The sequence below is a fragment of the Jaculus jaculus genome, chromosome 5 (assembly GCF_020740685.1).
Source record: "Jaculus jaculus isolate mJacJac1 chromosome 5, mJacJac1.mat.Y.cur, whole genome shotgun sequence".
NCBI classification, from domain to species: Eukaryota; Metazoa; Chordata; class Mammalia; order Rodentia; family Dipodidae; genus Jaculus; species Jaculus jaculus.
The window spans coordinates 57,804,437-57,827,871 of record NC_059106.1 but is presented as its reverse complement, the minus strand read 5'-3'; the positions used below and the strand labels follow the sequence as shown (position 1 = coordinate 57,827,871).

The following is a 23,435-nucleotide window of genomic DNA, read 5'->3' as shown; positions in this document are numbered from 1 at the left end:
GAATTCCAGGTCAGCCTGAACTAGAGTGTAACCCTACCTCGAAAAACCAAAAAAAAAAAAAAAAAAAAAGAAAAGAAAAAAGAAAGAAAGAAAAAGGGGGGCAGCTGAAGAAGATGGCTTAGTGGTTAAGGTGTTACCTGCAAAGCCAAAGGACCCTGGTTTGATTCCCCAGGACCTGCATAAGCCAGATGCACAAGGAGGCACATGCATTTGGAGTTGGTTTGCAGTGACTGAAGGCCCTGGCGTGCCCATTCTCTCTCTCTCTCTCAAATAAATAAATAAATAAATAAAATACATTTTAAAAAGGGAGGAGGAGGAGGGGGAAGGGAGGGAGAGGAGGAGAAGAAGAGGAAGAAGAGGAGGAGGAGCCAGACATGGTGGCACACAACTTTAATCCCAGCCTTGGGGAGGCAGAGGTAGGATCTCTGTGAGTTCGAGGCCAGGTTGGGACTACAGTGTAAGATTCAGCTAAGCCTGGGACAGAAGGAGACCCTGCTGTGAAAAGCCAAAAAGAATAAGGAGAAGCCGGAGCCGGGCGAGGTGGTGCACGCCTTTAATCCCAGCATTCAGGAGGCAGAGGTAGGAGGATCGCAGTGAGTTCAAGGCCACCCTGAGACTCCATAGTGAATTCCAGGTCAGCCTGGGCTAGAGTGAGACCCTACCTCGAAAATCCAAAAAGAAAATAAATAAAAATAAAAGAATAAGGAGGAGGAGGGGGAGGGAAAGGGGAGATGAGGAGAAGATGGAGAAGGACGAAGCAGCAGCAGCTTGCAAAGCCTGCCAGTCTGGGCTCAAATCCCAAGCCACCCATATAAACCAGATGTAAAAAGTAACACAAGAGTCTCTGAGGTTCATTTGCAGAGGCAAGGGATCCTGGTGTGCCCCCACACACACACACGCCCACGCAAGCAAATAAATAATTTTTTTTTGTTTTGGTTTTGTTTTTCAAGGCAGGGTCTCACTCTAGCCCAAGCTGACCTAGAATCTACTCTGTAGTACCAGGCTAGTCTCCAACTCACAGTGATCCTCCTACTTCTGCCCCGAGTGATGGGATTAAAGGCGTGTGCCACCACGCCTAGAAAATAAATTTTTTTAGATCAAATTTAACTGGGCATCCTGCTGGATATCCCTACTCAGAGCTGTCATGTCTAGATCTCCAGCCCTTCCTGGATCCTTTCTTTTTGTATTATTGTTTCTATTATTATTATTATTATGAAGGAGGGTGACTGTCTCCTGTGTCCAAAGTTGGCCTAGAATTCTCAGCTTCCTCCTCCACACCTGCCCAAGTGTGGTCATTACCAGAGTGTACCACACAGAGTTTATGTGGTGCTGGGGCTCAAACCCAAGGCTTGTATATCCTAGGCAAGCACTCTACTGAGCTACCAAATGAGCCCATGATCCTTTTTTTTTTTTTTTTTTAATTATAGATACAATTCTGATTGTGTAAAGACACACAACCAACATAGGCTTACACACAAGAAGAGAGAGCTGGGGAGATGGCTCGGTTTGGTAGTGTTCATCCAAAGCATGAGGACCTGAGTTTGATCCGCAGCAACCATGTAACTGCTAGCACGGTGGCAGGCACCTGGAAGTCCAGCACTAGGGAGGCTGACACAAGAGGACCCCTGGAGCTTGCTGGCTAACCAGTGTAGACCATTGTCCCAGGTCAATGAGAGACCATTTCTCTGACAGTCACGGATAGCATTTCTGAGGATATCCAGGTTGTCCTCTGGTCTCCATGTGCATGTGCACACATCTATACCCACACACATATGAAACCACCACACCACATCCATACAAACCAAAAAAGAAAGAAAGGAAGGAAAGAAGGAAGATTAAGAAACAAAGGGCTGGCCGGGCGTGGTGGCGCACATCTTTAATCCCAGCACTTGGGAGGCAGAGGTAGGAGGAAGATTGCCGTGAGTTTGAGGCCACCCTGAAACTCCATAGTGAATTCCAGGTCAGCCTAGACTAGAGTGAGACCCTACCTCGAAAAATAAAAAAACCAGAAAGAAAGAAAGAAAGGAAGAAAGAAAGAAAGAAAGAAAGAAAGAAAGAAAGAAAGAAAGAAAGAAAGAAAGAGACGAAGACCTGGAGAGATAAGATGCTTGCCTGTAAAGCCTAAGGATCTCAGTTTGATTCCCCAGTACTCATGTGAAGCCAGATGCACAAAGTGGCTCATGCATCTACAGTTCATTTGCAGTGGCTATAGGCCCTGGTGTGCCCATTCTCTCTCACTCTCTCTCTAATAAAATAAATAATAAAATCTTAAAAAAGAAGGATGGGGAGATTGCTAAGTGGTTAAAGGTGTTTGCTTGCAAAGCCTGATAGCCTGGGTTCAGTTCCCTAATACATGAAAGCCAGATGTACAAAGTAGCACATACGTCTGGAGTTCACTTGTAGGAGTCAGAGGCCCTGGTTCGCCCATTCACTGTCTTTCACAAATAAGTAAATAATAGAAGGAAGGACTGGAGGAGTAGCATGTGCAAAGGCCCTGGGTTGCATTGCAGGGGGTCGGGGAGAAGCCGAAGGGAGCATGTTCAGTCCTCAGATGCTGGTAGACAAGATATGGCCATGCCTTTATTTTCTTTAAACTAACATTGACCTACTTAGACACCTTTATATGAGATGGAAATAACTTTCCACTGCAAACGAACCCCACTTTGTGCATCTGGCTTTATAAGGGTACTGGGGAACCGAACCTGGGACATTAAGCTTTGCAGGCAAGCACCTTAAGCGCTAAGCAATCTCTCCAGCATGATATCATTTTTTTTTTCCCTCCTCCATCATCCATGCCAGCATGGATGATCAATCCAATATTAAGTAAGCCTTGTGCCAATAATGACAGTCACGGTGAGTTTATGAATGCACTAGCCACTGCAAACCAACTCCAGACATATGGGCTACCTCATGCATCTGGCTTATGTCTTCTCAGGCAATGGCTTTAGCCGCTAAGACATCTCCAGCCCCAGTTTGCCCATTTAAAAAAGTTGTAGGGCTCATCCCCATGGAGAGGATATCAGCTGGCACCCACTTGGGTTGAGCCCCTTGGGGGTATACTGGCAGTGGCAGCCCTGGGCTGAGGTTTCAGTTGCCTTTATAAAGCCAGTACCAATGGGTCCCAGTGAGGAAGATGCTAGTGGTCTTGGATGGGTCAAGCAGCACCCTCTTGACCACTAATCCATGCTTGGCCTGCCTCCTATGTTGAGGACAGAGTCCTCTCCTTCCCTGTCCTCACTGAAAGTTGAGTCGCCTGGCTTGACACTGAATTTAGTTCTTCCTTGAGTCCCTACAGGGCAGAGGGACCTGTTATTCTTCACATTAGAACTTGGTAAATACTTACAAGAACAAAAATGAAAACACAAGAATCCCTGAGAGAGTGATATTATTTTTAATTTCAAAAATAGTTAATTTTGCCGGGCATGATGGTGCACGCCTTTAATCCCAGCACTCGGGAGGCAGAGGTAGGAGGATTGCCATGAGTTTGAGGCCACTCTGAGACTATAGAGTGATTTCCAGGTCAGCCTGAGCTAGAGTGAGACCCTACCACAAAAAAAACAAAGAAAGAAAGAAAGAAAGAAAGGAAGGAAGGAAGGAAGGAAGGAAGAAAGAAAGAAAGAAAGAAAGAAAGAAAGAAAGAAAGAAAGAAAGGGAGGAAAAAAAGTTAATTTTGTTGTTTTACTTCTGGAATTCACTATGTAGTCTCAGGGTGGTCTTGAACTCACAACTCATGTTGATCCTCCTACTTCTGCCTCCCAAGTGCTGGGATTAAAGGCATGTGCCACCATGCCTGGCAATTTTATTTTATTTAAAAGTTTTTGATTTTTTTTAATGAAGAGATAGAAATTTCTTCCTTTTGCACAAATGTAACATACTTGTAATCTTCATTTTTATTTATTTGAGAGTGACAGAGAGAGAGAGGGAAAGAGGCAGATAGAGAGAGAATGGGCGTGCCAGGGCCTCCAGCCTCTGCCTACGAACTCCAGATGCATGCGCCCCTTTGTGCATCTGGCCAACGTGGATTCTGGGGAATCGAGCCTCAAACCAGGGTCCTTAGGCTTCACAGGCAAGTGCTAACCACTAAGCAATCTCTCCAGCCCTTTTGATTTATTTTTATTTATTTATTAGAGACAGAGAAAGGACAGAGAGAGTGAAAATGGGCATACCAGGGCTCTAACCACTGCAAACGAGTTCCAGATGCATGCACCACCATGTGCATCTGGCTCATGTGGGACCTGCAGAATTGAACTGGGTCCTTAGGCTTTGCAGGCAACTGGCTTAACCATTAAGCCATTTCTGCAGCCCAATTTTATTATTTTTTTTTAATAATTTTTATTTATTTGCAAGCAGAGAGAGAAAGAGAGACACAGAGAGAATAAGCACACCAGAACCTCTTACCACTACAAACAAACTCTAAATCCATGATCCATTTTGTGCTTCTGGCTTTATGTGGGACTGGGGAATCAAACCCAGGCCAACAGACTTGCTAGCGTCTTTAACTGCTGAGATGTCTCCCCAAAATTGTTAATATTTATTTATTTACTCATTTAAAAGAGAGAGAGAGAATGAGAATGGCCTGCCAGTGACTCCAGGTGCTGGAAATTAACTCCAGACGCATGTGCCCCCTTGTGTATCTAGCTTACATGTGTCCTGGGGAATTGAACCTGGGTCCTTTGGCTTTGTAGGCAAATGTCTTAAGCCATCTCTCCAGCCCCAAAAATGATATTTTATTTATTTATTTACTTATTTACTGGGGATAAAACCAGGAACTTGTACATGATAAGTAAACACTCTGCCACTGAGCTCTCCCCCAAGAGGTGGATGATATTGGTGTGTGTGCATGCACACCTGTGCACGACCTCAGCTGTTCCTCAGAAATACCGTCCTCCTATTTTTTTTTTTTTGAGGCAGGGTCTCACTGTAGTCCAGGCTGACCTGGAACTCACTATGTAGTCTCAGGGTGGCCTTGAACTCATAGCGATCCTCCTACCTCTGCCTCCCAAGTGCTAGTACTAAAAGTGTGCGCTACCACACCCAGCCAATTTTTTTCTTTCTGTTTTTTGGGTTTTTGAGGTAGGGTCTCACCCTAGCCCAGGCTGACCTGGAATTTACTATGTAGTCTCAGGGTGGCCTCAGACTTACGGTGCTCCTCCTACCTCTGCCTCCCAAGTGCTGGGATTAAGGGCGTGTGCCACCAAGCCCAACTTGTGGGTGATATTTTTAATAGCGTATTTTGAGGGCTAGAGAGTTGGCTTAGTGGTTAAGTGCTTGCCTGTGAAGCCTAAGGACCCCGGTTTGAGGCTCAATTCCCCAGGACCCACGTTAGCCAGATGCACTAGGGGGCACATGCATCTGGAGTTCGTATGCAGTGTCTGGTGGCCCTGGCGTGCCCATTCTCTCTCTCTCTCTCTCTCTCTCTCTCTCTCTTTCTGTTGCTCTCAAATAAATAAATAAAAATAAACAACAAAAATTTTAAAAATTAAAAATAGTGTATTTTGAAAAGTTCTAGAGGACTCTCCCTAGGAGATACTAATAATAACCAATCCTCGTACTTGATTTATGTTTGTTCATCCTCTACGACAGCTCCTGAGACACTGCCTGCACGTTATAATAAAAGGCCCTGAAAGCACACAGGGGTTAATCAATATGCCCAAGACCCCACAGTCAGGAAGCAGCTTAGCCTTGCTTCCGCTCCAGAGAGCTTAGACGTGACACTGCACTCTAAGCGCTGGGCTTCAACGTCTCAGCACCTCCCTTCTGCCACCTGGCCCATTGGGTCTAAAAATCTCACAGCTGGGTTGGGGATATAGGTCAGTTGGCAGAGCACCTGCTTAGCATGCATAAAGGCCAGGGTTCAACCCCCAGTACCACATAAAGTACGTAGAGTCTCACATACCTGTTATTTCAGCACTTGGGAAGTGAAGGCAATAGGATCAGAACTTCGAGATTTAAAAAAATAATAAATTCCAGCCGGGCGTGATGATGCACACCTTTAATCCCAGCACTCAGGAGGCAAGAGGTAGGAGGATTGCAGTGAGTTCAAGGCCACCCTGAGGCTACATAGTGAATTCCAGGTCAGCCTGGGCTAAAGTGAAACCCTACCTTGAAAAACAAGCAAAAAAAAATAAATAAATAAATAATAAAAATAAATTCCAGGTTATCCTTGGTTCCATAGTGAGTTCAAGGCCAGCCTAGTCTACATGACACCTTGCTTTAAAAAAAAAAAATCCTATAGCTGGCCCACAGCCTGACATTTTAGTGAGCATTCACTTAACAGGCATTGCTGGAATGGGGAGATGACTCAGTAGGTAAAGTGCTTGCTAAGCAAGCATGAGGGCCTGAGTTTTCATCCCCAGGACCCCCATAAAGGCAGGTACAGGAAAGCACGTGTCTATAATCTGTGCACTCTTATGGTGAGATTCAAGAAAGAGACAGAAAATTCCTCAGAAGCTGGAGGCCCAGCCAGCCCGGCCAGTGCAGCGTCACACAACAAGCGACCCTCTCAAATAAAGCGGAAGGTGAGGACCAACGTCCAGGGCTGTCTCTGGCCTCCACACATGCACCACGCCATGCATGTGCCTACACACATATTCACACCCAAATAATAAAATAATAAGGGCTGGAGGGATAGCTTAGCAGTTAAGGCGCTTGCCTGTGAAGCCTAAGGACCCAGGTTTGATTCCCCAGAACCCACGTAAGCCAGATGAACAAGGTGGCACAGGCATTTGGAGTTCGTTTGCAGGTGCTGGAGGCCCTGGTATACCCATTCTCTGTGTGTGTCTCTCTAATCAATAAAATAGTAACCACAATGATAATAACGGTAAAGCAGGCACAGCTTTCCAGTTTGATGATACACTGAATGGCTCCTGGTCCCATCAGGGCTGGATTCGCAGTGCCCTTCTCTGCCCTTCCCCTGACACTGAGCACTGAGGAGGTTGCATCCAGGCCAACCGGGTCTGAACCGCATATATGCCATCAGTTGGACATGTAATTGTTCTCCTAATCTCCATGCCCTCTTTGTACATTTGGGGCACATGGAGGAACGGAAGTGTTTAAATGAGTGATCTCACCAACTGCTGTGTTGGGTGGGAATCTCCGATTTTCCCAGAAGCTTCAACTCCCTGGGGAGAAGGGGACCTCAGGGAGAGGGGACCGATGTCACCTCCTTCGGGAGGCTCCCTCTGATGGATCCAGTTGGCACTGCTCTCCTCTTCCAGAGAAGCCTGTGGCCTCCCAATCTCATAGATGTACTTAGCCAACAGGCTCATGGTCAGAGCCGAGTCTCCCTGGCCAGATCATAAGCACTCTGAAGACAGAACTGTCTTCTAATTCCTGAATCCCATGCTGAGCATGCTCACTGTCCAGGGAAGTGGAGAACCCGTGGTAGTGTCTCTGGGTATATCCTTCATGCCAGTGTTGGTGCCAGACACATTTTTACAATGACTTCCTTCTAATCCCCACTGCAACACAGGGAGATAAGTGTAGTTATCATTCTTATTTTCACAGGCGGGGAAACAGGCTCAGTGAGATTAAATAACTGCTCCAGTGGGAAACCAACCAGGTTTGTCCAAACCCAATCTGTCTCCGTTATGAGAGAGAAAGACGGCAAGCACAGAGCGCCCTCTATTGAGCATCTGTGAGTGGTGACTGCAGAAAAGATTTATCCATGGGGAGCATGTCAGCTTTTGGGTACCAGCTCAGGATAGATAGGTAGATGATAGATAGATAGATAGATAGATAGATAGATAGATAGATAGATAGATAGATAGATAGATGATAGGTAGGTAGGTAGGTAGGTAGATAGATAGATGATAGATTTTTTTAGATTTTTATTTATTTGCAAAAAGAAAGAGAGAGAGCATGGGCACTCCATAGCCTCCAGCCACTGCAAACAAACTCCAGACACATGCGCCCCCTGTGCATCTGGCTTTTGTAGGTCCTGGGGAATCAAACCTGGGTCTCTTGACTATGCAGGTAAACGCCTTAACCGCCAAGCCATATATTGATTTTTGAAGTAGAGTCTCACTCTAGCCCAGGCTGACCTAGAACTCACTATGTAGTCCCAATCAGGTCTTGAATTCACAGCGATCCTCCTACCTCTGCCTCCCGAGTGCTAGGATTATGGGATTAAAGGCGTGTTCCACCACACCTGGTTGTTAGCTCACAGTATTTATGGGATTGCTCTGAGCATCTTCAGATGTTCCATGAGTGTGTGCAAAGAAGACGCTGAAGTCACACATGCTATCCTGGTGGGTGACATGGCAGGAGACCCTCTGCTCTGTAGCAGTGGTCATCCCACGGGTGGGACTTTGTTCTTCTGTCCACCTGTGTCTTCAGGACCGTGAGAGGTGCCACTGAGAGTAGGTGAATTCGAGAGCTGTCCTTCCTCTTGGTCATCCACTCTACTTCTCTGGCAGTATCCGGACGGCCACCATGAGCGCCATGGCAGTGCTGATCTCGGCTGGCTCTGTCCTTGGGAAGGCCAACTTGGTGCAGCTGGCCATGATGGTGCTGGTGGAAATGACGGCCTTTGCTGCTACTAGGTTTCTTCACTGGAAGATCTTCAGAGTAAGTACCAGGACTGTGAGGGGACATTGGAGGAGGCTGGGAGGGAGGGTACTGGCTTCCATTGATGAAGCTTTGGCATTTTCTTTCCTTTCCTTCCTTCCTTCCTTCCTTTCTTTTTTTTTTCAAGATAGGGTCTCGCTGTAGCCCAGGCTGACCTGGAATCCACTATGTAGTCTCAAGCTAGCCTTGAACTCATAGCGATCCTCCTACCTCAGCCTCCCTAGTGTTGGGATTAAAAGTGTGTGATGAAGTTCTGGAATTTTAAAAATAAAGACATGCAGGCCTGGCATGGTGACATACACTTTTAATCCCAGTGCACACAGAAGACTGAGAAAGGATCACTGTGAGTTCAAGGCCAGCCTGGAACTACAGAGTGAGCTCAAGGTCAGCCTGGACTAGAGTGAGACTCTACCTCAAAAAAAAAAAAAAAAAAAAATATATATATATATATATATAAAATATGAATACAGGACTGGGGAGATGGTGCCTCAGTTAAAGGCACTTGCAAAGACTGACCGCCTGGGTGTGATTCCCCAGTACGCATGTAAAGCCAGATGCGCAAAGTGGTGCATGCATCTGGAGGCCATTTGCAGTGGCTGGAGACCCTGGTGCACCTATTCTCTCCCCCCCACTTCCAAATAAATAATTGAAATATTTTTGAAAACAAATAAAATAAATAAAAAGTTAAAAATAAAGACATTTAGGGGATGGGGAGATGAGTCAGGGGTTAAAGGCTTGCAAAGCTTGTCCACCTAGGTTCAATTCCCCAGCCAACCACCTAAAGCCAGATAAGCGTTTGATTGCAGTGGCAAGACACCCTGGCATGCCCAAACATATACATGCAAATAAATAAAAATTTAAAAATACTTAATTTTCTCATTTGTTTTTTTGAGGTAGGGTCTCACTGTGGCCCAGGCTGACCTGGAATTCACTATGTAGCCTCAGGGTGGCCTTGAACTCACTGAACTCACTGCGATCCTCCTAACTCTGCCTCCCCGAGTGCTGGGATTAAATGCGTCATTCAGCACAACTAGCTCTTTCTTTCCTTCCTCCCTTCTCTCTTTATTTCTTTCTTTCTTTTCTTTTCTTTTCTTTTCTTTGCAATACTGGAGATTGAACTCAGAATCTAGCACACATTTGTTCTACCCCTTAGCTATATTCCCAAACTTTTTAAAGTTTAATTTAATTTAATTAATTTATTTATTTATTTTGAGGTTAGGTTTTCATTCTAGCCCAGGCTGACCTGAAATTCACGCTGTAGTCTCAGGGTAGTCTCAAATGCATGGCGATCCTCCTACCTCTGCCTCCCAAGTGCTGGGATTAAAAGCACATGCCACTATACCCGGCTTATTTTATTATTATTATTATTTTTAATTGTATGAAGCTGAGCATAGTGGTGCACCCCTTTAATCCCAGCACTTGGGAGGCAGAAGTAGGAGGATCACTGTGAGTTCAAGGCCACCCTGGGACTATCTCAACATCTCAAGTGCTGGGGTTAAAGATGGACGCCACCACCCCTAGCTCTCCTCTTTTCTTATTTATTTAAGAGAGAAAAAGAGAGAGAGAGGCAGGTAGAGAATGGGTGTGCCAGGGCCTCTAGCCACTGCAAACTCCAGAGACATGCGCCCCCTTGTGCATCTGCTTTATGTGGGTACTAGGGAATCAAACCTGGGTCCTTTGGCTTTGTAGGCAAGTGCCTACAATAAACCATTTCACCAACCCTCTTTTCTTTTTACTTTAAAAAAGTTTAAATATTTTATTTGTATTTATTTGAGGGGGGGGCAGATAAAGAGAGAGAGAAAATGGGTGCACCAAGGCCTCCAGCTGCTGCAAAGCAACTCCAGATGCATATACCACCTTGTGCATCTGGCTTACATGGTTCCTGGGGAATCGAACCTGTATCCTTTGGTTTTGCAGGCAAGTGCCTTAACTACTCAGCCATCCCTCTAGCCATGCTTTTAAAAAAAAACTTAATTTATAGCTATGCGTGTGGTACACACCTTTAATCCCAGCACTCAGGAGGCAGAGGTACAGAAGAATTATCATGGGTCCAAGGCCACCCTGAGACTACATAGTGCATTCCACGTCAGCCTGAGCTAGCATGAGAACTGCCTCGAAACAACAAAGTCCAAAATATTCTTAATGTATGGGCTGAGTGAGACGGGAGCAAAGAAGTGACATGGTGGGCATGCAGTGAACTGGGTTCCCCTGGCTACTGCATGGAGACTAGTCAGTAGGATGAGAGTGGAAGCGGGGAGTCCACTGAGAGGTTATTGCAGAAATTTGGGGTAGCATTAATGGCTGTGTAAGCCAAGATGGCATCAGAGTGGAGTAGTGTTGAAAATTCTGCCAGTTGGGCTGGAGAGATGGCTCAGTGGGTAAAGATGCTTGCTTACAAAGCATAAGAGCCCAGGTTTGATTCCCCAGTGCCCACATAAACCCAGATACACAAAGTGGTGGGCGGATGTATCTGGAGTGTGCAGTGGCAGGAGACCCTGGAATGCCCATGTTTTAATCTCTCTCTTCTTGCAAATACATAATAAAAATATTTAAAATTTTTTAAAATATTTTATTTATTTATTTATTTAAGAGAGGGGGGAGATAGAGAAAGAGAATGGGCACAAACCTCTGCAAATGAGCTCCAAACACATGTACCACCTTTTGCATCTGGCTTAATGTGAGTACTGGGGAATTGAACCTGGGACCTTTGGCTTTGCAGGCAAGTACCTTAACTACTAAGCCATTTCTCTAGCCCAGTAAAAATATGTTTTAAAATATCCTTGCCAGGCGTGGTGGCGCATGTCTGTAATTCCAGCATTCAAGAGGCAGAGGTAGGAGGATCACCATGAGATTGAGGCCACCCTGAGATGATACAGTGAATTCCAGGTCAGCCTGGGTTAGAACACAACCCTTGAAAAACAAAAACAAACAAACAAACAAACAAATATATATATACTTAAAAGAGACACTAAGTGGACTGGAGAGATGGCTTAATGGTTAAGGTGCTTGCCTTCAAAGCCAAAGGACCCAGGTTCAATTCCCCAGGACCCATGTAAGCCAGATGCACAAGGGGGCGCACGCGTCTGGAGTTCATTTGCAGTGGCTGGAGGCCCTGGCGTGCCCATTCTCTCTCTCTCTCTCTCTCTCTCTCTCTCTCTCTCTCTCTCTCTACCTGCTTATTTCTGTATCTCTCTTCTCAAATTAGTAAATAAAAATAAAATATTTTTAAAAAGGAGACAGTAATTGAGGGGGTGGGGATGTGATAAAGGGTGGATTAGTGATGGGAAGTGGGGATGGGAATTATGGTTTATTGTGGAAGTTGTCAATATAAAAGTAAAAAAAAAAAAATCTGCCAATTGTAGATATTTTTGGAAGGCCCACATGACAGCCTTTACCAGTAACCCACTAAGTGAGTTCTTAAGAATTACTAAGGGGGGGAGGGAAGGAATTACCATGGGATATTTTTTTATAATCATGGAAAATGCTAATAAAAATTTAAAAAAAAAATGAATTACTAAATTTGGGCTGGAGAGATAGCTTAGCGGTTAAACGCTTGCCTGTGAAGCCTAAGGACCCCAGTTTGAGGCTCGATTCCCCAGGACCCACGTTAGCCAGATGCACAAGGGGGCACATGCGTCTGGAGTTCGTTTGCAATAGCTGGAGGCCCTGGTGTGCCCATTCTCTCTCCCTCCCTCTCTCTCTCTCTCTGTTGCTCTCAATTAAAATAAAATAAAAAACAATTTTAGAAAGAATTACTAAATTTGATATTCCTGAGGGGAAAATAGAATGAATCTCGAATTCACCAAGGACTTTAATGTGATATTATAAGAAGACAGGCTGCTTCTCTCCAGGCACTGTAGAAATGCCACTGAAAAAGAAGTAGATGGAGAGGGAGGTTCTGCAGAGATGGTTCAGTGGTTAAAGGTGCCTGCTTGTAAAGCATGAATGTCTGGGTTCAGTTCCCCCAGTACCCACATAAAGCCCGATGCACAAAGTGGCACATACATCTGGAGTTTCTTTGTAGTGGCAGGAAGCCCTGGCGCTCCCATACTTTCTCATCTCTCCCTCAAATAAATAAGTAAAAATGTTTTTTTAATTTAATTTTAAAAAATTTATTTGACAGAGAAAGGGAAAAAAAACAGGCAGAGAGAGAGAGAGAGAGAGAGAATGGGTACACCAGGGCCTTTAGCCGCTATAAATGAACTCCAGACACTTGCGCCACTTTGTGCATCTGGTTTTCATGGGTCCTGGGGAATCGAACCTGAGTCCTTTGGCTTCGCAGGCAAGTGCCTTAACTGCTAAGCCATCTCTCCAGCCCCAATTTTTTTTTAATAAAAGAAAGTTTTGGGGCACTGGGGAGATGGCTCAGTGGTTAAAGATGCTTGCTTGCAAAGCCTGACAGCCAGGGTTCTCAGTTCCTCAGTCACCCACATAAAGCCAGACAGGTGTTTATGTGAAGTGGCAAGAGACCCTGGCATGCCTATACACATACACACATACACATAAAATTTTAAATAAAAGAAGATGCCAGATGTGGACAGGTGGCTTTCGGCTCCACCTAAATGGACCTCAGCCAATAGCACTTAAGAGCTACTGATAAATTCCACCCAGCAACCTCACAGAATAAACACCCAGCAACCCACGGGCTCCTCTGTATGAGAGGCCAGCTGGCCAGGCTAGATAAGCTATGAACACCAGGTTAGAGCTGGAGTCATACCACCTTTAGGAAGCCCAGAGCTTTCTCAAGGGGACAGTAAAGCTGGCCTGTTTGCAGGGCACGGGGACACTGACTGCCCCCTCTGGATTCTGTTACAGATGGAAGACCACGTAACCATGATGTATGTCCATGTGTTTGCGGCCTATTTTGGGCTGACTGTGGCCTGGTGCCTCTCAAGGCGTCTGCCCCAGGGATTGGACCGGAAAGCTCGGATGGAGAAAGTTCAGATTGCCACAAGCCCCAGTCTGTTTGCCATGCTGGGTAAGGACGGGAGTTAGGTGCTCTCTTGTCTGGGTGGAGCTGAGAGCCTCCGTACACTCTTCTGAGGAATCCTTTGCCTTTCCACCCTGAGTGTCCGAGTCCCTTCTGTGAGGAGCCACAGCTTCTAGTAATGTTTGCTGACTTCATAGTTTTGGATTAAGCCTGTTTTTCTATATACTTCTCTTCCAACAATCGCCAATGGAGGGCTGGCTTAGGGATTAAGGGTGCTTGCCGCTTAAGCATGAAGGTCTGGGAGGGCTTGAGACCACCCGAGTTCAACTCCCCAGAACTCAGGCTAAAAAAAAACAAAAAACAAAACAAAACTAGGCATCAGAGTCTGGCATGGTGGCGCATGTCTTTAATCCCAGCACTTGGGAGGCAGAGGAAAGAGGAATGCCATGAGTTCAAGGCCATCCTGAGACTACATAGTGAATACCAGGTCAGCCTGGACTAGAGTGGGATCCTACCTTGGAAAAAAAAAAAAAAAAAAAAGCCCTAGGCATGGCCATGCACAGCTGTAACCCCCATCTGTGCTGAGGTTTCCCGAAGGAAAATGGCAGCTGTGGGTTCAAGGCGAGAACCCTGTCTGGAGGAAGTATGCAGGTCAAAGATAGAGCTGAGCACCTGCGGTTCTCCTCTGGCCTCCACATCCATGTGCATGGTGTGTGCTTATCTACACACATGCACACCATGCCACGTGTACTCTGCAAACACACACACAAATTAAACCCAGCGTCACATAAACCAGGTTTGGTGGTGCATGCCTGTAATCCCAGTACTCAAGAAATGGAGGTAGAAGGGTCAGTAGTTGAAGGTCATCCTTGGGTACATAGTGAGTTTCATATACATGCCTGAGATACATGCATCCTGTCCTAGGTAGGTAGATAGATAGATGGAATATAAACGCCCACTGAAGGGCTGGAGGGATGGCTTAGAGGTTAAGGCATTTGCCTGCAAAGCCAAAGGACCCAGGTTCAATTCCCCAGGACTCACATTAGCCAGATGCACAAGGGGGCGCACAAGTCTGGAGTTAGTTTGCAGTGGCTGAAGGCCCTGGCGAGCCCATTCTTAGTCTCTCTCTCACCCTTTCTGTCAAATAAATAAATAAAAATAAAATGTTTTTTTAAAGTGCCCAGTGAAGACCCAGATGGGGTGGTATATGCTTTTACTCCCAGCACTTGTGAGGATTGCCTCCAGTTTGAGGCCACTCTGAACTACATAGCAAGATTGTCTTTAAAAAAATTGCAGGAACCCAACATGGCTCAGGGGAATCTTGCGGAAGAGGGGGCAGAAAGAATGTCAGAGTTACATGTTGGGTCATGATTTGCAGAGACATTTATCATACTAATAACTGGGGGCTATCTCCACAATGCACGACCCATTTTCATTAACAAGGAGGGTCTAATGGGAGGGGGTAGATCACAGATGAGCCTAAATAATGGTACCAAACTGCCTGTATTCACTGAAATGAAAACTAATAAATTAAATTAAAAAAAAAATTGCAGGAAAAAAAAAAGCTTGGTGTAGTAGCACACACCTTTAATCCCAGCACTCAAAAGGCAGAGGTTGGAGGATCATTGTGAGTTTTAGGACTACATAGTGAATTCCAGGCCAGCCTAGGCTACAGCGAAACCCTACCCTGGAATAAATAAATAAATAAATAAATAAATAAATAAGGCTGGGCGTAGTGGCTCACGCCTTTAATCCCAGCGCTTGGGAGGCAGAGGTAGGAGGATTGCCATGAGTTCGAGACTGTGATCTGATCCTGTGAGAGGCGCATGGATGTATGTGGTGGGTCTGGAGCCCCCCAGCCCTGCCCAGCAGGCAGCCCCCTCCTCACCATGTTGATCTTCCCTTGGGGGTGAGCCAAGGCTGATGCCGAGGCGGCTGTCACCGTGAGACTACATAGTGAATTCCAGGTCAGCCTGAGCTAGAGTGAGACCCTACCTCGAAAATCCAAAATAAATAAATAAATAAAAATTAAAAATAAAAATAAATTTTAATCAAGTAAGTTCTTTGCCATCACAGACTAAGATCAACAGGGTCAAGAGTCCTGGGGTTCGTATATTTCAGCTCTCTGGGCCTTGCTTTCCTTGCCTAGAAAATAGGTCCGCTGGTCCCTGTCAACCTGAGACTTCCGAGGGGAGAGGTGGCCTGCCCAGAGTCGCGCAACTAGGAAGTGACTGGTTTTGGCAAGGCATGGTGGTGCATGCCTCTAAGCCCAGTCCTTGGGAGGCTGAGCTAGGAGGATCTGTGTGAGTTCTCGCTAGAGCGAGACCCCACCTGTCAATGAACAAACGAACCTGACCGGGTTGACTTCCCAGCGCCAGCTCCTCGCAGGCTCAGGGTTTCAGAGCCAGAGTGCGCGTCTCACTCATGACCTTCTCTGGCCCAGGCACCCTCTTCCTGTGGATATTCTGGCCAAGTTTCAACTCTGCCTTGGTGGACTCTCCACATGTAAAGAAGAATGCTGTGTTCAACACCTACTACGCCCTGGCAGCCAGCACGGTGACAGCCGCCTCGGCGTCAGCCTTGGCTCACCCCCAAGGGAAGATCAACATGGTGAGGAGGGGGCTGCCTGCTGGGCAGGGCTGGGGGGCTCCAGACCCATCACATACGTCCATGCGCTTCTCACAGGATCAGATCACAGGTGGGGAAAAACCTTGAGGTGAATGGGCATGTTGCAGTTGCCTTCGTCTTTGCTGGGACAAAACACCCCACCAGAAGCAGCTGCTGACAGGAGAAGCTTTATTTCAGCTCACAGTCTCTAGGGGAAGCTTCATCACGGCACGGGAAGGAAGTACCTGGAGTGAGCTGAGCCGTGAACACCCAGTAGGGCTGGGCTAATAACCCTCAAGGTCCACCCACAATGACGTGTCCTTCAGCAAGGCTCCACCTCCCAAACTACCACCAGCTGGGGAGTGAGTGTGAGGCTCACTCACAAACATGGGCGACAGCTCACATTCAGGCCACATTTCTGGCAGTTAAAGCAAGTCACTATGAACAAGAGTCAGCAGAACAGGATGGAATTAGCCAGCCTCTCCTTTTTTCCCAAGAAATTTCAAGAATGGAGTTAGTGGCCAGCCGTGGTGACGCATGCCTTTAATCCCAGCACGAAGGATTGCCATGAGGTCGAGGCCACCCTGAGACTATATAGTGAAATCCAGGTCAGCCTGAGCTAGAGTGAGACCTTACCTTGAAACCCCCCACCCCCCAAAAAAAGAATGGAGTTAGCATGATCAGAAGTTTAGCAGTTACCTTCTCCTTGCTGGGACAAATACTCAACTAAGAGCCACTGATGGGAGAAAGGGGTTATCTCAGCTTACAGGGCTTTTTCTTTAAAAAAAAATTTTTTTGGTTTATTTTTATTTATTTATTTGAGAGCGACAGACAGAGAGAGAAAGAGGCAGAGAGAGAGAGAGAATGGGATGGGTGTGCCAGGGCCTCCAGCCACTGCAAATGAACTCCAGACAGGTGCGCCCCCTTGTGCATCTGGCTAACGTGGGTTCTGGGAAATCGAGCTTCGAACTGGGGTCCTTAGGCTTCACAGGCAAGCACTTGCCATCTCTCTAGCCTGGGTTTTTCTTTTTGTTGTTGTTGTTTTTAAGGTGTGCACCACCATGCCCAGCTAATTTTTTTTTATTATTATTAATTTGAGAGAGAGCGAGAATGGGATGACTAGGGCCTCAAGCCACTACAAATGAACTCCAGACACATGCACCACCATGTGCACCTGGCTTATGTGAGTACTGGGGAATTGAACCTGTGTCCTTAGTGCCTTAACTTCTAAGCTATCTCTCCAGCCCTGAAACTTTTTTTTTTTTTAATTTGAGAGAGAGACAGAGAAAGAGGCAGACAGAGAGTGGGTATGGGCACACCAGGGCTTCCTGCCACTATAAATGAACTCCAGATGCATGTGCATCTTGCTTTACGTGGGTCCTGGGGAATCAAACCCAGGCCATCAGGCTTTGCAAGTGAATGCCTTTAATGGCTGAACCGTCTCCCCAGTGCTTGGTTGACAGCCTTGAGGGAGGTTTCATCATGGGAGACGACAGACCCAAGCAGAAAGCCTGAATCTCATCCCCACATCACATCAAGAGGAAGTAGTCCCTGTGAGCGAGCTCCAAACACTCAGCTAGTTGGACAAAGAGACCTCAAGGTCTGTCCCCAGAAATACACCCTGTCTGGCATGACTACACTTTCCAAACTGCCACTATCTGGGAACCAAGTACCCTACACACATGAACTATGAGGAACACCTCATTCAAACCACCACAGAAGTGAAATATGTGCCACTAGTCATATGACCTTGGTTAGGCTTCAACATTCTGAGCTTTTATGGGCACCTATAAGGTGGTGGGGGGGGGGGGCTGGAGAGATGGCTCAGTGGTTAAGGCACTTGCCTGCAAAGCTGAAAGACCCAGGTTCTCCAGTACTCACATAAAGCTAGATGCACAGAGTGGCACATGCGCCTGGAGTTCATTTGCAGTGGCTAGAGACCTTGACACACCTCCCTTTCTCTCTCTCTCTCTGCCTGTCTTTCTTCTCTCTGTCTCTCTCTGCTTGCAAATAAATATTTTTTACTCGCTTGCAAAACCTGATGGACTGGTTTCGACTCCCCAGTACGTACATAAAGGTAGCACATGTGTCTGGAGTTTGTTTACAGTGGCAAGAGGCCCTGGCGTGCCCATTCTCTCTGTTTCTGTATATCTCTCTCCTTGCAAATGAACATTAAATTGAGATAATGTGGGCTGGAGAGGTAACTTAGCAGTTAAGACACTTGCTTGCAAAGCCTAAGGAACCAGGTTCGATTCCACAGTACCCACGTAAGCCAGATGCACATAGTGGTACATGCGTCTGGAGTTGGTTTGCAGCGTCTAGAGGCCCTGGCACACCCAATTCTCTTGCTCTATCAGCTTCTTTATCTCTCGTCTTGCAAAAATAAATAATACATGATCTCACAGTGCCTGACCCTACATACAAAAGACCATCATAATAGGAGGAAAAGATCATTACCTCAAAATAAAAGAGAGACTGATTGAGAGGGGGAGGGGATTTGATGGAGAGTGGAGTTTCAAAGGGGAAAGTGGGGGGAAGAGAGGGAATTACCGTGGGATATTGTTTAAAATTATGGAAGTTGGGGAGCTGGAGAGATGGCTTGGAGGTTAACGTGCTTGTTTGTAAAGCCAAAGGACTCAGGTTCAGTTCTCCAGGACCCACATAAGCCAGATACACATGGCAGTGCATACTCCTGGAGTCCTTTGCAGTGGCTGAAGGCCCTGTTGCACAGTTCCTCACTGCCACTCTCTCTCTCCCTCTTTCTCTCAAATAAATAAATTTTTTTTTTAAATTATGGAAGTTGTCAAGAAAAAAAAATTAAGTTAAAAATAAATAAATAAGCCAAGTGTGGTGATGCATGCCTTTAATCCCAGCACTCGAGAGGCAGAAGTAGTGAATTCCAGGTTAGCCTGGGCTAGTGAGACCCTACCTCAAAATAAATAGATAAAAATAAAATGTTAATAAAAAGAGAGAAAGATAATGCAGGAGCTGGGGATGTGGCTCAGGTGGTAGAATGTTTGCCTACCATGTACAAAGCTCTGGGTTTCTTATCTAGCTGGCACCACATAAAGGAGTATGTTGGCACACACCAGCACTGAGGAGGTATAGGTAGGAGGATTAGAATTCAAGGTCATTCTTGGCTATATAGCAAGTTCAAGGCCTGTCTGGACTTCATGAGACTCTACCTCAAAAAATAAGAGGCCACTCTTTCTCTCTCCCTATCTTTCTTTTCCTTTTTTTTTTTTTTTTTAAAAAAAACTTTATTTATTTGATGGGCTGGAGAGATGGCTTAACGGTTAAGCGCTTGCCTCTGAAGCCTAAGGATCCTGGTTCCAGGCTCAATTCCCCAGGACTCACGTTAGTCAGATGCAGGCCCAGGAGCGCCCATTCTCTCTCTCTCTCACTCCCTCTGCCTGTCGCTCTCAAATAAATAAACTAAACTAAATTTTTAAAAAAATATTTATTTGAGAGAGAGAGGCAGATATAGAGAGAGAATGGGCATGCCAGGGCCTCTAGCCACTGCAAATGAACTCCAGACGCATATGCAACCTTGTGCATCTAGTTTATATGGGTACTGGGGAATTGAACCTGGGCTCTTTGGCTTTGTAGGCAAGCACCTTAACCTCTAAATCCCTCCTCGTTTGGTGCGGGGCTTTCAAGGTAGGGTCTTTCTCTAGCCCAGGCTGACCTGGAATTCATTTAGTCTCAGGCTGGCCTCAAGCTCACAATAATCCTTTTACCTCTGCCTCCCGAGTGCTGGGACTAAAGGCATGTGCCACCATACCCAGCTACTCTCTATCTTTCTGTGTTTGCAAATAAACAATTTTTAAAAATATTTTATTTCTGTTTATTTATTTGAGAGAGAGAGAGAGAGATGCAGGGAGAGAGAGAATGGGTGCACCAGGGCTTCCAGCCACTGCAAACGAACTCCACACGCATGCCCCACCTTGTGTATCTGGCTTACATGGGTCCTGGGAAATCAAACTGAGGTCTTAGAGGTTAAGGTATTTGCCTGCAAAGCCAAAGGACCTTGGTTTGATTCCCAAAGGCACACATAAGCCAGATACACAAGGTGGCACATGTGTCTTGAGAACATTTGTTGTGGCTGGAAGCCCTGACATACCCATTCTCTCTCTGTCTCTGCCTTTCTCTCTTTCTCTCTCTGTAATAAATAAATTAAATTAAAAAGCACTTGCTGGGCATGGTGGCGCACGCCTTTAATCCCAGCACTTGGGAGGTAGAGATAAGAGGATCGCCTTGAGTTTGAGGCCTCCCTGAGAAGACCTAGTGAAACCCTACCTCAAAAAAACAAAACAAAAAAAAAAAGGTGGAGTGAAGTTGTCAATAAAAAATTAATTAATTAATTTTAAAAAGACACAGGGGGGCTGGAGAGATGGTTTAGCGGTTAAGCGCTTGGCTGTGAAGCCTAAGAACCCCAGTTCGAGGCACAAGGGGGCGCACGCATCTGGAGTTCGTTTGCAGTGGCTGGAGGCCCTGGCGTGCCCATTCTCTCTCTCTCTCTCTCTCTCTGCCTCTTTCTCTCTTTGTCTGTTGCTGTCAAATAAATAAATAAAAATAAACAAAAAAGTAAAAAAAAAAAAAAAAAGACAAAGGGCTGGAGGGATGGCTTAGTGGTTAAGGCGTTTGCCTGCAAAGCCAAAGACCCAGGTTCAATTTCCCAGGACCCACATTAGCCAGATGCACAAGGTGGCGCATGCATCTGGGGTTTGTTTGCAGTGGCTGGAGGCCCTGGCATGCCCAATCTCTCTCTCTCTCTCTCTCTCTTTCTCTCTCTCTGTCTGCCTCTTTCTCTGTCTGTCTGTCACTCTCAAATAGATAAATAAAAATAAACAAAAAAATTATTTTAAAAATGTATTTATTTATTTGACAGAGAAAGTGGGGAGAGAGAATGGGCACACCAGGGCTTCCAGCCACTGCAAACAAACTCCAGATGCATGCGCCACCTTGTGCATCTGGCTAATGTGGGTCCTGGGGAATCGAGCCTCGAACCGGGGTCCTTAGGCTTCATAGGCAAGCACTTAACTGCTAAGTCATCTCTCCAGCCCATAAATGAAAAATTTTAAAAAGGGGGGAGGGGATGGAGAAAACAGCCCAGCAGTTAAGGTACTTGCTTACAATGCCTATTGTCTGGGTTTGATTTCTGAGTGCCCACGTAAAGCTAGACGCTCAAAGTAGTGCATATATGTGGAGTTCCTTGGCAGAGACCCTGGTGAACCCATCCTCTCTCTGTGTCTCTCTCTCTCTGTCTATCTTTCTCCCTGTGTTTGCAAACAAATAAATATCTTTTAAATAAGAGGGAGAGGGGCTGGAGAGATGCCAGTTAATAAAGGTGCTTTCCAACTAGAATTCATATGCTCAGCACCCCTTAAAAAAACAAGATGTACAGTATCTGTAATCCTAATGCACCTATGACAATGTGTGACAGAGTCAGGAGAATCCCAAAGCTCAAGGGCCAGCTAATCTGGCCTTCCCAGCAGCAAAATAAGTGTAACCCTGTCTCAAACAAGGTTAAAAACCATGGTTTTAACGCATACATACATACACACCTTTCATGCCAGCCCTTGAGAGGCAGAGGTAGGAGGATTGCTGTGAGTTCAAGATCAGCCTGTGGTACAGAGAGTTTCAGTTCAACCGGGGCTAGAGTGAGACCCTGTTTTAAAAAGAAAAAAAAAAAAAGATTGAAGGTCAGCCTGGGCTAGAATGCCAGTGTGATACCCTACCTCCAAAAAACAAACAAACAAAAAATTAAAAACAAAAAAGCCTCTGGGCATAGCGACACTCACTTTAATCCCAGCACTAGGAAGGCAGCAGCAGGCGGATCTCTGTGAGTCAAGGTCACCCTGAGACTACATAGTGAATTCCAGGTCAGCCTCGGCTAAAAGGTCACCCTGCCCTGTAAAACCACACACACACACACACACACACACACACACACACGAAGGTTGGGGGCTGAAGCGATGGCTCGGTGCTCAAATGCTGTTCCTGCCCAAGCTTGATGAGCCGAGGGGGCCTGGAACTGCCTTAGTTTGAATCACTAGACCCACGTACACTGCCGCAGGTGAACACATGGGCCACCTCCAGGACACAAACACATGCATGCAGGTTTCTTTGGGCTGCACAAGCATAAAGACCTGGAAGTGGCTGGGTCTGACTCCCCAGAACCCATACAAACAGCTGAGTGTGGTCACCCACACCTATAACCCCAGTCCCATGGGAAGCAGAGACCGGAGAGGCCCTGGGGCTAGTGGACAACAAGCTCCAGAGCCTGTAAGAGACTTCATTGCATGGAACAACAGGCGGGGAAGCGATAGAGGAGGACACCTGATGCCCTTCCCGGACTGCTGCAGGGGAACCTATGGGCCTCATCAGCATGTGCATACCACACACACACACACACGCGCGCACGCTGCATGTACTATGTGCATACACACACACAAACCTTCCAAGTGTCCAAGGGCCATGATGCTGAGTAACATCTTTTCCTTTAAACATTTTATTTTTATTTATTTATCACAGTCAGAGAGAGAGAGGGAGGGAGAGAGAGAGTAAGAATGGGCACGCCAGGGCTTCCAGCCACTGCAAATAAACTCCAGAAACATGTGCCACCATTGCATCTGGCTTACATGGGACCTGGAGAATCGAACCTGGGTCCTTAGGCTTTGCAGGCATGCAGCTTAGTGGCTAAGCCCTCTCTCCAGCCCCCAGGTAACATCTTAATTACCTCAGAATTAATTAATTCCCAGTCAGGGCTTCTGTTCTCTGAGCACCAGAGAGAGAGATCCCAGAAATGAAGGTGTCAACAGAGGGAAAGGAATGGTGTCAGGACGTTCCAAGGCTGCCTCACTGCCAATGTGTTGGCAAGCTCTGGGCAAAATTGCCCTCTCAGGTCTGGAGAAATGGTTCAGCAGTTAAGGCGCTTGCCTGCAAAGCCAAAGAACCCAGGTTTGATTCCCCAGTACCCATGTAAAACCAGATGCACACAGAGGTGCTTGTGTCTGGAGTTCATTTGCAACCGCTGGAGGCCCTGGCACACTCATTCTCTTGTCTATCTCTTCTCTATCTCTCTCACTCTCTCTGTGCTTGCAAATAAGTAAATAAAAGCATTTTTAAACATTGCCGTCTCAGAGCCCCACGTGCCATCCACTCACAGCTGTTCCTTTGCAGATTCACCTCCACAACGCCGTGCTGGCAGGAGGCGTGGCCGTGGGAGCCCCGGGTCACCTGATTCCTTCTCCTTGGATCTCCATGGTGCTGGGCCTTATAGCTGGGCTGATCTCCATCACGGGAGCCAAGTGCCTGCCGGTAGGGG

The 23,435-nt window shown here is 46.3% G+C and overlaps 1 protein-coding gene across 2 annotated transcripts in view; it reads left to right on the top strand.

The window, feature by feature from the left end:
* Rhce (Rh blood group CcEe antigens) overlaps window positions 1-23,435 on the top strand; it is a 53,199-nt gene that overhangs the window by 11,856 nt on the left and 17,908 nt on the right. The window contains exons 3-7 of one of the 2 annotated variants that reach the window (XM_045150283.1): window positions 3,073-3,084; window positions 8,418-8,568; window positions 13,384-13,546; window positions 15,942-16,108; window positions 23,291-23,428. In XM_045150283.1, the coding sequence (XP_045006218.1) occupies window positions 3,073-3,084; window positions 8,418-8,568; window positions 13,384-13,546; window positions 15,942-16,108; window positions 23,291-23,428 (631 nt within the window). The remainder of the gene's footprint in view (window positions 1-3,072; window positions 3,085-8,417; window positions 8,569-13,383; window positions 13,547-15,941; window positions 16,109-23,290; window positions 23,429-23,435) is intronic. The other variant, XM_045150282.1, reaches the window with a different exon arrangement.